Source organism: Sciurus carolinensis, chromosome 8, assembly GCF_902686445.1.
Source record: "Sciurus carolinensis chromosome 8, mSciCar1.2, whole genome shotgun sequence".
Classification (NCBI taxonomy): domain Eukaryota; kingdom Metazoa; phylum Chordata; class Mammalia; order Rodentia; family Sciuridae; genus Sciurus; species Sciurus carolinensis.
This window is the reverse complement of record NC_062220.1, coordinates 40,785,053-40,799,762: the sequence shown is the minus strand read 5'-3', so window position 1 is coordinate 40,799,762 and position 14,710 is coordinate 40,785,053. Positions and strand designations below refer to the sequence as shown.

Below are 14,710 nucleotides of genomic sequence, written 5' to 3'. Positions count from 1 at the left end.
CCTGGTGGAGTTCTAGAGCAAAGAGTTGCAAAGGAATGTTAAAACCCAAGGAAGGAACAGAAGAATATATCATATAGGAGACAGAGGAAGCTGCCTGTGGTAGACTAAACGCATCCATAAATTCTGGTAGGTACTCCTCATCAAAATGTATAATCTGTTCCATTATCCCTTAAGTCTGATTCACCTTGAGATTTACTTTGACCCACAAAATGTGACAGAAGTGACCTTATGAAGATTCCAAACCTAGCCATTAAGTGACATTTCAGGTGTTTTGCCCTTTTGAAACACTGTTCTGAGACCACATTGGAAACTGCCAGTCTAGTCTGTGAAAGGACATACAGAGGAAAAAGGAGGCATCTTTCTTTAGTCGTGGCCTAAAACTACCACGTAAAGAAGTTGGTCTTAGCATATTAGAGAATAAGAGCCCATGTGAAGAAGCACCAACGCCTCACTGCTGATAGCATCGACAGTCAAATATGTTCAGGAAACTATCTTGGATCATTCAGTCAGAGCCAAATGTCCACAGTGAGCAGATGGAACCTGAAAAAGAAATTTCCCCCAAATTATAAGAAATCCTGTTCTAGTTTTCAGCTACTGAATTTTAAGGTTTTTTTTTTTTTTTTTTTTTTTTTTTTTTTTTTTTTTTTTTAACCCAACAAGGGTTCAATGAAACTTTGCCTGACAGGCAAGAAGGGAATCAGGAATGTCGAATCTGTGAAATCATGAGAAAACAAAGTCTGACAGAGGAGATCAATACAAACAGAATTAAAGCAAATAAGAGTTTGGACAATGTATGAGAAGGATCCGTTAGGTTTAATAATTAAACTCCTGCCTAATTCAACTGAAATGTGTTCTTTCTGTCCTTTTTTTTTTTTTTTTTTTTTAATGACCCAGATACAAGAAAAGTGGCCACTCTGGGTTGTGTTGTCACCTCACCTCCTGTGACAAAGTGAAAGTCCCTTTTCTTTAATATCCGTAATTTTAAGTAGTAACTGATATTCTATTGGAGAATTTACACCATTATTTAAGTAACTGATTATTTATCTTTCATCTAAAGTCTGCTAAATCAACTTAAAAATAAAGATAAATAAAATTTTTCACAAAATCCTATTCTTTGCTATGACATTTTTCAAGACCACTGACTTGAACTTGATCATTTTCTTAAAAACAAAATGTTTTACTAACAACATAGCTAAATACATGATAATAGGTACAGAGTCACACACAGAGACAACACAGAGATCAGTTTCTCTGATGGCAGACTTTTAAGCACAGTATAAAATTGTAGTTTTTAGAAAACAACACTGAAGAGTAATCTGTTATCTAAAATTTTCTAAAAGGCTATAATGACTTTTGTCTTTACAACAAATTGAATAAAATATTTCAACTCAATTACAGGGAACAAACTCCAAACAATACAGTTAGATGATCCTAATTGCAAGTAAGAGACCTTAGATTTAAACATAATATCTAACCTAATTATTTTCCACACACTTTAAATGACATAGCATTCCACAGGAAGGAAACATCTTGATTGATTTCTTGCTTAAATTACAGAAAAATGACTCCATTATAGAATGGGTTCTTGCATTTTAAAGATCAGCTTTTCCATGAAACAGCTGTGCAATTTGTGCTAAGAAATAGATTCCAGTTCCAGAGAATGATCATACATTTGAAATTGTGTTTTCATCTACTCTACAGACATTCAGAGTGATCTAAACTCAGACTTCTCACCTAAGTTGTGAAAGGAAATCTTAGGTGAATTTCGTTCTATGTTTAAACAAAACTTAATATTTGTCTATCACTTCTCTTTGCTTATTATATGTTCTTGTCCACCAGTGATAACATTTGTGATAAAATATGGCACAGAAGGTATTCCTCTGATAGGAGCAAAGGTACTTACGAATGTGCCCTTTCATCTTATGATGTTAAAGAGATATTTGAATATTCTCAAATGTTAAATAATCTTACATTTGCTGGTTACATATCTTCAGGTTTTCCAGTTTTCTGATGTTTCTTTGTCTATTAAAATGAAAATAGAATTATTTAAATTCCATTAGGGAATCCAAGAACCTTTTAAGTGGCAATGGACCCTTCCTCTCTATTTTTTCCTCTGGTATTCATGGAGCTAATATTCTAATTAATACTTTTGATTCTAGTATTTTGCCCCCTCTGTCTCATAATTTATCAATCATTCCTAAGGTGATCATATAGCTCATTGTCCAAATGAACATATTTAAGAATAAAAGGAGTGCTATTAATAATGTCCTCAAGAAGTTGGTACTACCTTGAGCAAAACCTACAAAACCGAGCCACTCATTTCATAACAAAGGATATTTCTATTTAGCTGTGGCCCTCCTCAAACACTTTCTCTTTCTTCTTTCAGATTCTTCCTCTTGTTCCACTAGACCCTTCTCACATTTTCCTTTACCACTCCCAAATTCCTTACATCTCTCCCGGTGCTGTCAGAGGTAACTTAAAAAATTCTCCTATTTTGCAGAAAAACTCAGCTCTTTCTATCTTGTTATGCCAGGAATGTAGAGAGTACCATATATTTATCAACCAAAATGTCCCATCAAAGCATTATCCTACACTGGAAAACTGCATATTCTCTCTAGTGTAGCATCAGGCTGTAGATTCCTTTTAAATTATATAACATCTACACCCCTTCTACTGTCATTGAATCTTCTGTAATGGACAGTGTTGATGGCCAGTTTGGATCCTCCGGGGTCCCTTTTATTGGATCTTTTCACCCCTCTCAGATTCTGCTGCCAAAACATCATTTTTCACCATTGGCTGATTGCCCTTAAGCACAAGGTTGTCTGGACAATATGGGATGGTAGAGGCTTCTGGAACCCACCTTCCTCCTTTCAGTTAGCAGCTGTGGGCTAGGAATTGCTGTGAGAATATAAAAAAATCATCTCCCCTCTGTTTCTAGAATCACTAGATTTAAGATTTAATTCATGCTCCTGTATGCCAAACTTAATTAAATTGAGCCTACAATTCTGTTTTTTTCTCTGTGCAGAAAGAAGTTCACATAGCAGCCTTGAGACTGTTATCCTTGAATTCTCTTACAAGTTTTATTTTTGACTTACATCTGGGTACTTGACTTTCTGAAGGACTCTATCATTCTCTTCATGATAAGGGTAGCTTCCTGTGCTTATAGTGTTTATATAAACAATCTGGCTTAGGTTGAATATTTGCTTTCCTTCAGGGAGTCTGGAATCTTGGTATGTTCTGAACAGAGGGATTTCATAGCTGACCCCTAATAAACCCTGGACTTCTAGCTCAAATGAACTTCCCTGGTAGATAGCACTTCCCATGTGTTACAACTCATTGGTAGAGAAATTCAGTACATCCTGTGACTACACTGGGAGCTCCTAGAAGCTCATGCATGGTTTCTTCTGGACTTTGTTCTGTGTGTATTTTGCTTTTGCTGATCATAAGACGTCACAGTTGCGGGTACAACTATATGTTGAGTCCTACAAGTCCTCCTAGTAAATCGCTGAACCTGGGGTGGTTCTGGAAACCAGAGGCACACATATCCTTCTCTGTTTAACTACTTTATTCCCCCTTCTTACTGGCTTCTTCTGAGAATGAATCTTCTGTAAACTGTAAGCATCTTAATATTCAATCATCCTACTTTTGAGAGAATACATGAGGGTTTTGAGTCAGTCAAAATATTAGTCTCCAGAGCTCCAGATCTTTCTATCCTGGAGTGCCTTACTCCACATCTTTACTCTTTGTCCTATCTACTTCTGTTCTCATCCAAACTGTTGCTCTTTAATAAATACATACTTGGACAAATTAAGTCAGTGTTTATAGTTTATAAAATACATAAAATTGTACTCTTAAGGCTTAAAACAGAGCATTATTTTGCCCCATCTATCCCCACATTGAGTCTTGTTCTCTAGAGGTACAAATTTTCAATGTTTAAAATGTTTATTCCTGGGTTCATCTCAAGATTTCGAAATACGTGTTTATATTCTTGACACCAGCCACATGGGATTAAGAAGTATGACGTCAACGATCCAGGAAAGGAAGAACACTCATCTTCCCTTCCCTCTACTCAGATATGAACTCACACCCTAATCCAAAAGGAAGAAATTGGCAGAAATTTCAGAAAGTCAGTGCCCTGGATGCTAAAGGTTTTTCCTCATGTGTTTTCAGTCGGTTCTTCTGGTAGTTTTAATGATAGGTAAAAAAAGTTCCCAATAGAAGGGAAATTCTGGCTTCAGAGGCTTACCTCATGCTAATCTCAATATGCTCGCAATCACAGGTTTTCTGTGTCAGGAGAATCCAGCCTGTTTGCTATGGTGCTGAGACTCTGGGTAATGGAGATGTTCCCATTCATGAATGACATAGTAAGTAGTGACAGCCCTAGGTGGAGACCTTCCATTACTCTTACTACAGTGCCATTAAGAGATGCATAAAGGTGAATTGTTATACTGCTCTTCTTCAGCAAAATATTATATTTTGGTTTCAAAAAATCTGGGTCAAGCATGAGAATGAGAAAACATGGGAATGATATTTAGTTTACAGTCTCAAGTAATAAATAATACATTCTCCCGCTCCTCATTTCCAGATTAATAGCCTTTGTTCTGCCTTTAACCAACCAATTTAGGAAATAAAATACTACTAGGTCACCAAACTTACATCTTTAAATAAAAACAGACAAATGTTACAGGAATTAAATAGGTAGATTTGAGGTGCTCACAAAGGTGTAACACCCTCTAGGATTCTCCCCTACCCACCCTTGGATAGTTCCTCCATCTGTGTTACAGAGCTGGAATAGATTTTCTGATATTTAAAATTTTTTTCTGCTTTTTTTTCCAAATTTTTATTGGTGCATTAGAGTTGTACCTATTGATATGATTTGTTGTTACATATTCATACCTGCACAAAATATAGCAATATAATTTGGTCCAGGAGTTCTGGGTGTAGTATGTAATGCCAATCTGGTGTCTGTACTAAGTCTGGCATCAATATGGTGACCTCCAGGGAGCAGGCGCCACCAGATTGCCTAAGAAGGGGTGAACTGGCCCAGGTTAGAAATGGAGTAGGTCAAAACTCCCATGCTGATATCTGTAACCTTCTAGCACACGTAAAATGCTCATCTCCTTTTGGAGAGTCTGACTGTCTTCTAAGCTCTTTTGTTTGTGATTCTGTTATACACCTCTGTCAGAACCTATATAAAATTCTGCCTGGGTGCTCTCCCAACCTTCCTTAACTTGCTCCTTAGAAAACAATGGGAAAAATGAACAGCGGTAACAAATTCTAATGATCTCCAGAAGCCTAGACAAAGAATATTTCAGGGAAGGAAAATAAAGACAGTAAGTGCTTTCAAGTCATTAACAAAGTTGTGAAATTTGTGAGGAATGTGGGAGGGTAAAAAAGTCTTTTCATTATTTGCTAGGTTCACAGGCTCCAATTCTTCATGTCCCTAGTCGAACTTTAACTTAATTATAAAACAAAATCCATAGCTGCAGCCTAGGCCTGGGGGTAGAGTCTGTACTACTAATCAACTTTAATTCCCTGGGCCCAATTTAATTACAAAACAACATTTGGTGCAGCTGCTAAGCACTTACCGGGTGACCACATGATAATACTGGAGTAGTATTTACAGGTCTCTGGCTTTTGCGTTTATTCTATCAGCCCTTTTGTGTCTCGTCTCATATACAGATTTGAGACAGCTCCAGGATTTCAACCAACAAAAGAATTCTCCTGATTGTATATACACCTCTGTATAAAATCACCAAAGTATTACATTTACACTAAAACTAAAGTCAGCAGGTACATTTTAATAACGGATGAGATAAAGGACAATAATAACAAATCGACTACCATTTGCATACTTCTTACATTTTTAAAATTCATTCTGTCTGTGAGGCAGGCAAAGTGAAAGTGGCTTTTGTTTGCAGATTTACCAATTGACTTTTTAGGTTATAACAAACATTACTGGACAGAACCGGCTCAGACCTCTGTTTACTTTTTAATGTTTCACAACAACTAAAGAGGTGATTGTGTTAAAAAATGATTTTTATTGAACAAAATTAAAATTAACCACTGATATCTCTTAAATAGCTGACTACCTAGTCTGTATAAAATATACCCCATTCCCACAAATATCCAGGAAAATTGTTGCACTGAGTTAGGTTGAATTTTTTTTTTTTTTTTTTGATAACACTCAGGCAAAAGTTCCACACACAAACAATTTTGTGTCTTAGCATTTCATTTCACATAGAAAAACCTTTTACAGTAGCTGGGTCTTTTAATTCCTTCCTAGATTTTTAGAAGAACAGGAAAAATTATTTCAACTGAGAAAAAATTAAGACAGTATTAAAAATGAAGTTATATATGACCTTTAATGCTTTTTCAACAATAGAGATAACATAGAGTTCCACTACTCCAAAACAATATATGAAGTGTGAGTAGAGATAGAAATTGTTTCTTTTGCATTCTTTTCCCAAATGCCAATCTCCAAGTGATACTTTCTCCTTTTCTTTCCCTTTTGAATACAACAGGGAATAGTTAAAGAGAGAATGTATTATGGCTAATTACACCTTCGTAGAACAAAGCAGATTATGTAAAATTCATCATTAAGCAAGGATTGATTCAGATTTTCCCCTGCTCTCCCCTGCATGGCAACCACAGACCCTGGACAAAGGCGACATTGCATGTTTCAAAGTCGAAAGGCTAATTTCTCAGTAATGTCAAGTGGCTGTCAGTCTCCCATCCCAGAGAGGATCTTTCTTTACTACTGAACAGTGACTGAGTCACAGGAGGAAACAATTCTGCTTGCTGTAAGAAAATAGGATGGGAGGAATTATGAAGGTTACCAGATGTTCCAGCACCTCAGGGGAGTACCAGGATGCTTCTGCATATGCCATAAATAGCAGAAACTGTCAACCACAGGACGCTTGGGTTCAATGCTCACACTTTTCCCATGTGCAAAGTCATAGGATTTGAGAGCTAGAAGGACCCGCCGTGGCCACGATCTTGTTAAACTGTGTCTGAGGGAGTCCTGTGGTTCCTCAGTATGACTTGGGGATTGCTGAGGGTAATAGTTTCTCTCCCAAACAATTATAGCACTCTTGGGAAGAATCTAAAAGTCTCTGACGGATGACATCAAGACAGAATATTTTATCAAAAGAAAAATAGTCGTAAGAGTCCAAGGTGATGACTGTGGCTAGGGAAAAGAACCTTGTGGAAAACATCATCCACTGGTGGCTCTGACATTCCTAAAGGGGGTGCCTAGAGAGTAAGAGACACAATGTGGAGTAGGACAAAAAGACTTTTAGAGTCAAGTCAACCGACTTTTATGGCCCTTCCTTGTTTACATTCCATTTTCATTAGCAAATAAAACAGTTATCACTTTAAAAAACTACTTCCTTTCCTTGTTATTTGGAATTTGGCAAATGAACACTTTCTTACCCTGATGATGGTTTAGTTCTTATCTGTTCTGTTAAAATTTTAGAATTCCCTGTGATGGTTGATGGAATCTCTACAGTTCTGCCTTGATATCTATCCATCCATCCATCCATCCATCCAAGGGAGATAGGTAGGCTCACTCTTTGTAAGTAGAACCAGTTATAATGAGAGAAGACCCAAGATTTTGACAAGATGTAAAAGTATACCTCCACAGTTAAATAGATATTCATAAAAATGGGATAGATGCTGCAGTCTTACCATCGCTGTTGATGCACACAACTTCTTGAACCTGAGTGCCCGGACCACACTCTTTTCCATTATCTGGCTCACAGTCTCCGAGCCTCACTGCTTTCCAGTCATAGCAGGATGGCTCTTCACAAGGAATGGCTTCCAGTAAGTGAGGGCAGTTTCCGGTACCCCCGGAGCCTCCAGTGGGCTCATTGGTAATGCGCCGCTTCCTCAGTTTGAAACCTGAATTATTGGGGAAAGAAAATATTTATTAACATCAGGGGTCCAATAATTCAGAAAGCTGAATGAAACTCCATGTGAATTATGGATGTGGGTGGAGGGTGGAAGTCATGTTTGTTTTGAATCACTAGTGCATGTATCCCCAAATTGTAGCCTACTGTGACCTCATGAACCATTTTCTAAATGAATGAATGAATGAATGAACAGAATGGGAAAAAAAGAGGTTTGGTTTTAGCTTACTACAGAAAGGAGTTTCCATCTCCCTCATAGGGCTCAGTGAGGAGAGAGATAAGAGAAAGAGGCGGGGGAAGAGAGAAAGAAACAGATTTTGGCAGATAGATTTGGAAATTCTAAGATTAAACAATTTTCAAAGAAATAATGAAATCTCAAGCTATTCAGAAATATTTATGGTCAAGTGAAAGTTCTACTACTTTTCATTCTTGAGCACTGTCACATGATTGAATTTGGGAAAGGAACCTCTGAGAAGTTGGATAGTTTCAGAGAAAGTGTTTTTGAGCCTCCACTGAATTTAGATTCTGGAAATTTGAATTCAGGACCTAATCCATCCTGGCTCTACTGTCAAGGTTTCAATAGCACCTAAATGCTGCTTCTCCTGACAATGTAAAGCAAAATTAATAAGTCTGTTTATTGCTTTAGGAACATACTAGAATAACTAGAAGGCTGTCTTTTGAAACAAACCACAAAAATGTTTTCAATTATGAGATCATGTGGAAACTAGCCCACCAGGCCCACCATTAAGTAAAACAATGAATTTATTCTATATTTCTCAGACACCGTCATTTGCATCAAAAAATAATAAAGTTTTAAAAAAATATATTGTGAACTTCAAATTAATAAGGAGCTCTGAATACTGGGCATTAGCTATGGGTCAGGCTCTGAGTTTTTCTGTTTTGTTCATTGATTCTTTAGAAATAATCTGGGTGGCAGATATTATTATATCCCTTTTACAGATAAGAAGACAAAGACTTAGATGAATGCATCAAGTTATCTAAACCAAAAAGGGAAGAGTAGGTTTTCCAATCCAGGTCAGTCTGACACCAGAGCTCATTTTAACCACTGAACTAAACTGTCTCAGATGTTCTCCATCACGGTGTCATATAAAGCATCTGGCCTATGTTCTTCTGTTTTCATCTTCTGGCACCATCACCAGACAAGGTTATTCACCTATGAAATCAGTACTCCTTTGTCATTCTTGAAAATATCATAAATGAACAATCACAAGGAACACAGAACTGCATTTTAAAAATAATTCACGATGTGACACAATTGATGGATTCTTCAAGCACATCATGTCAATAGGACATACCTTTTTTGCCTTGTTGGTCATCACAGTTTTCATAAGTACAAGGTCCCCAAGCAGACCAAGGTGAAACCTCACATTCAATTGGACAAGGAATGTGGCACAGTTGTGTCGTATTAGGGACTGGACCGGTGCATAATTTCGAATCCACTGGTTTTGAGGCTGTTTGGAAAAAGAATAGAGATATACCTTAAGAATTAAACCAAAAGCAAATGTTTTGGGCAACAAAATGATTCTTCTGTGTGTATGGAGAAGGAAGATGCTGAGAAGATGTGGCACCAGAATACTATTCCAATGCTTCCCAACTACATCCTGAGAATAAAAAGAGGAGTAAGGAACAAAAGAAGCAATATAGTTTAATCAAAGGACACTGGACCAGAAGGCATGAAAATTGTCTATTACCAACTTTACCACCAGTTATCCAGGTAGTTAATAATGATAAATGCAACTTTCCTAGTCAGTAAAATAATCCTTAAGGTGAATTCTGAGCTAGAGTCTAAGAAAGTAGAATCTGCTTCAGAGAACTGAGGGACAAAGTAGTTTCAGTAAATATGGAAAAATATGTCCACTGAGTGACTTCGGATGGAGCAAACTCCTGTTCCTGTCAGTCTACAAGTGTTAAGAGGTACACATGGCTATGAGGAAGGTACAGTTCATAGGGAGTTACTCTCTCTACTCCAGCTTCATGACTCATGCAGTGCTTTCCAGGACTTTTGCAGAATATATTATCTGCATACGTGACCAAAATCCAGGAATTGCTAAGGACTCTAATTAATAATTGTTCATAAGTTGACCAGTGAACTATGGGTACACATTGCTTATGCATGCTTCTATCTTTTTGATACAATAGTTTGTGTCTTTTGTACACACATATATTTGACAGTTTATGTCAAGATATATCCAGAGTTATGGATACAGACTGGTTGAAAATTGCTGAGTGGAAGGTATTCATATGAACAGAAGAAGAGAATTAGCTGATTAGCTGTTTGTCTGCCTATCATCTATCACTTAATAGCTGTTGTTATTTTTGCTGCAAAATATTTAATTAATAAATATCTTGGTCACATATTCCCTTTTATAAAAGTTAGTTCCAATTTCACTCTGATAGTTTGGAGAACCCATGCTTGCAGAATAAAGGACTTAAATAACAGAGATTCAGACATTTCTCATTCTCTTATGTGAGAGGACTATCGAATTACAGTTGCATAAGATTTCATCTAGGAACTCATAAAGATATTAAAATATTTTAAGTTACATGTCTTGACTTTTAAATAAAAGTACTGACTATGCCTGTTTGTAGTTTAAACTCTAAGGCAAATTGTAAGTCCCTGAAGTTGTGCATCCCTTAAGTTTCTACACACACAAGAACACACAGCCATACATGCTACCTAAAGGCCATTATGTTGACTTCTCTTACAGCCAGTTTTTGTTTTGAAAAATATTCTGCAGATTTTATTTTTTATTTTTCCTCCAAGAAATGCTTATCACTTATCTGCTCACTTCCCACATGGACTACAGTGAAAATAAATGACAGGGCACCTCTAATTTGCTTAGTATGGAGCACAGCAAGCATTCTCACTCAAGTTAAAATGATTATTGCTATGCACAGCATAACATCAGCCAAAGACAAAAATGATTAATTTTATTGCTTTCTAATGGGGAAAGTCCTTGACACACTAATGATAGAAAATACAGAAATAAATGCTTTACTTTCTATGAATAAAAAAGAAAACCTTGACATAATGATACACATGTCACATAACAGTGAATTATTTTTAAGACCCATATAGGCAGAAGAGTCTATACTATGCAGTAAAATTAACATAAGTACTTTCACTTTCATCCTTTAACTTGTAGCATCTTTCAGACTCATTTAAATTGAAAGTTTTGTGCAATGGAGACCTAAAAGTTCTCCAGCATTTTCTTTCAATTGATTAGAAGTCACTTTAAGTCTTGTATTAATACACTGCTTTGAAAATAATAGTTATATTAAGCAAAGTCTAAGGGGCATGCAATTTTGAGGACTATGAGTCTGAAGAAATTTATATCTAAAGTTGAAGACTCTGGGAGAGAAGCAAAACTTCATTAAGGAAATAAGGTGAAACATTGTGCTTCAGCTTCCCTGGCTATTCTCTTTTCAAGTTTAATTTTAGATTTTGAATGCAACAAACAGAATAATCAGTCACAAAATCTTGAGCTACTAGAAGAGAATGGTAATGAATAAAGTTTCAAGAAAGTATTGCTAAAGCAAAATACTCTCGAGGGTTGCTCAGCTGTTAAGTCAACCAAGTCAACCCTGAGATAATGTAATTCTTGACAAGTGACCTCTATTTTATAGATGTACTTTTATATAGATGTAGGCTTTTTTCATTAATCAAAGAAACAGGGAGAGAATATATGTTTGTGTATATTCTGCTCCCTTGGTGATTTTCATTATAGGTTGTCTTGTAAATAGAGTATATATTGATAATGTAAATCCCAGATACTAGCTGAATTCTTCAAAGACTATAAGTCAATCACATCTTTGCAATTGCCCCAAGAGTTATTTGGAATCAGTGTGACACAATCAATAAAGGACAAACCAATGAGACCTTACTGGGATCCTGTTTGTACCTGTTGGATGTAATTCCTGCAAGTCTTTATTATATAACAGTGTTTGCTGCTGAAATCACATTGTCAAATATTGAGATCTGAATTTTTCTATAAATAAAACACTTATTGTTTGTGTATAATTTTACTAAAGAAATTTTTCATGCAGTACAATTTCTGAAGAAATATGTTACACATTTTTAAACACCTGATGGCTGATTTCTTGAAAATAAAATAGACATTTTGATGTCATATGGTATAAAATACATTCAATTAAAGGCATATCACATACTTCATGAGATCGCAATGTTTGAACTTCTCTGGGGTTACCAAAACAAACTAAAAATTGAGAGTAGTCTGAAATATTTTTGTGTTTTTTAAATTTACCACATTTTAAGTGGAAAAAGATCATTATAAGAAATAGACTTTTAAGACTTCTGTTTCCATCAATCTAGCATTGAGGTATTCTGGATATCCATCCAATGTATAATCCAAACAGACAGCTAATATATAATTTTTAAACCAAATAGTTTATTTTGAGATAACTATAAATTCACATGAAATCATAATTTGAGATTCTACACATTCTTTACCTAGTATCCCTCAATGGTAAGATATTATGAAACTATAATATGACAACAAATTTGGCTACAATTTATCCTAGTTTTCCTTCACCTAAAAATATCTTGATTTCTCCTTCATTTCAGAAGGATGTTTTTTTGAGTACTGAATTTTAAGTTGACAATTCTTTCCCTTTAGCACTTGAAAAATACTTTGTCACTTTTTCTGGGTCTATAAAGTTCCTGGTTCTCTGTCATTCAGATCATCTTTTCCCTCTAGATAGAGTGTCATTTTTCTCTGACTGCTTTCAAATTTTGTTTCTTATCTATAGTTTTCATACTATAATTATAATGCATCTTGGCATCCCTTTAAGTTTAAACTTTGAGACTTATAGAACTTCTTGAATCTGTAAATTTATGTTCTTGCCCAATTTAAGAAGTTTTCAGCCATTACTTTTTCAGATACTTTTAAAAATAATTTTTTCCCTCTTTCTCCTCTCCTTCTGAAACTCTAATCATAAATATGAGATCTTTTGTTATAGTCCCACAGGTTCCTGAAACAACTTTCACTTTTTCCTACAATATACTTTATTTCCATAGGCCAGATGAGATAACTTCTTTTCTTTTTTGGTGATGCTGGGAATCGAATTCAGAGGTGTGGGCATGCTAGACCTTTGTTCTACCACTGGGCTACATCCCCAGGTCCATTTCGGGTCATTTCTCTTACTCTGTATTCCAGTCCTTAGCTTCTTTCTTCTATCTCCTCTATTATGCTGTTAAGTCATGCATAGCACCTTTTATTTGTTACATTTTTCAGATCTAAAATTTCCACTTGGTTCTTATCTTCAGTTTCTTGGCTGAAGCTTTCTATGTTTCGTTCCAAGCATGCTGAATCAGCTTTCCTTTATCCCTAATAATTAAAGACCTCTTGATAGGCAATTGCAGGCTTCCCATTAAGCCATTAAAAATGGAAATTCTGTGACCTGGGATCAGTAATGTACCAGGGAATAGACCAGATTTCTATAGTACTATGCTATAGTACTATGCTAGATTAGAATCATGTTGTAGATTTAGGGAATCCTCTGAGGATTTTCTCTATTTGTAATCTGAAAATAAAAGTTTTACTATAATAGAGCATTATTAAGAAAATTTCTAAAGAATCTATTTCTCATAAAAAGGAAAGTGAATACAGAAGGGTCTAAGATTCTGGATGGAATGGAGGTCAGAGATGTAATGGTAAACACTGGAGAGGATGGCAGACAGAATAATGGACCCAAAATATTCTATGCCTTGGTACAGTGTTGTCTCACTTGGCAAAAGGCATGTGCAGATGTGATTAAAAGCTTGAACCTTGAGATAGGCCATGTACCCTGGATTATGCAGGAGGCCCAGTTTAATTGCCTGAGCCCTTAAAAAATCCTTTTTTGGCTAGAACAGAACAATGAGCCAGAAGAAGGCAGGGAGAATCCAAGCTGGTAAGGTACTTGGTTTGCCTTTACTACCTTTGCAGAAATGGCCAGACCCAAAGAAATGAGTGTGGCCTCCAGAAGCTAGGAATAGTCCCCGCTGAAACATTGAGGGAAACAAGAGATCCAGCCCTCCTCCTGTTAGAAACAAAATTCTGCCAACAGTTCAACTGATCCAGGAAACAGATCTTCTCCTGGAGCCTCCAGAGAGGAACAGAGTCCTGCCAAACCCTGATTTTACTCTGGGGAGACACATGTCAGACTTCTGACCTTCAGAACTATAAGACAGAGTGTGAAGTTGTAGTAATTTGTTGTAACAGTAGGGGAAACTAAGCAGGAAGATAAAAATAGCAAGATAGAAATGAAATACAAGACTACTTAATATGAAAATTGGAAGAGAATGATTACAGTCAAATAATCCAAAGTTTTTAGAAGTATATTAATTATAGGCTGTATTCATTTGGGCCTTAAAACTTTAGGGCAAGCTCTTTACACAAGTAAGATAAGGATGTACAACATCTGAACCAAGGCAAGCTATGTGATAATCAGACAGGTAAATAAATTTAAAGAGGGCAAGAAAGGAGAAACAAAGAAAAAATGGAACAAAAAGAATAAAATAAGCTAGAAAAAAATAAATGCTAATGATTAAACTTAGCCACTAAAATCCAGATCCAACTGAATAAAAATATAAAATCTAAAATGACATACCGACCAATTTTTCAAAAATGTAATAATTTTGGCAATGCCAAATGCCAGAGAAGCTATGAAGCAGCCCAAACAGTCAAACCTTGCTGATGGGAATCTAAGTGGTTTTGACGACTTTGAAAAACAATTGTGGAATGTTCCAGCATGGTTAAAAAGACATGCTACTCCTA

At 36.0% G+C, this 14,710-nt stretch overlaps 1 protein-coding gene across 3 annotated transcripts in view; it reads right to left on the bottom strand.

Annotated features, from left to right (window-relative positions):
- Window positions 1-14,710, bottom strand: part of Thsd7a (thrombospondin type 1 domain containing 7A) — a 414,330-nt gene that overhangs the window by 136,993 nt on the left and 262,627 nt on the right. For all 3 annotated transcript variants that reach the window (XM_047561721.1, XM_047561723.1, XM_047561722.1), the window contains 2 exons: window positions 9,227-9,382; window positions 7,690-7,902 (listed from right to left, as the gene is read on the bottom strand). In XM_047561721.1, coding sequence (XP_047417677.1) covers window positions 7,690-7,902; window positions 9,227-9,382 — 369 coding nt within the window. The remainder of the gene's footprint in view (window positions 1-7,689; window positions 7,903-9,226; window positions 9,383-14,710) is intronic.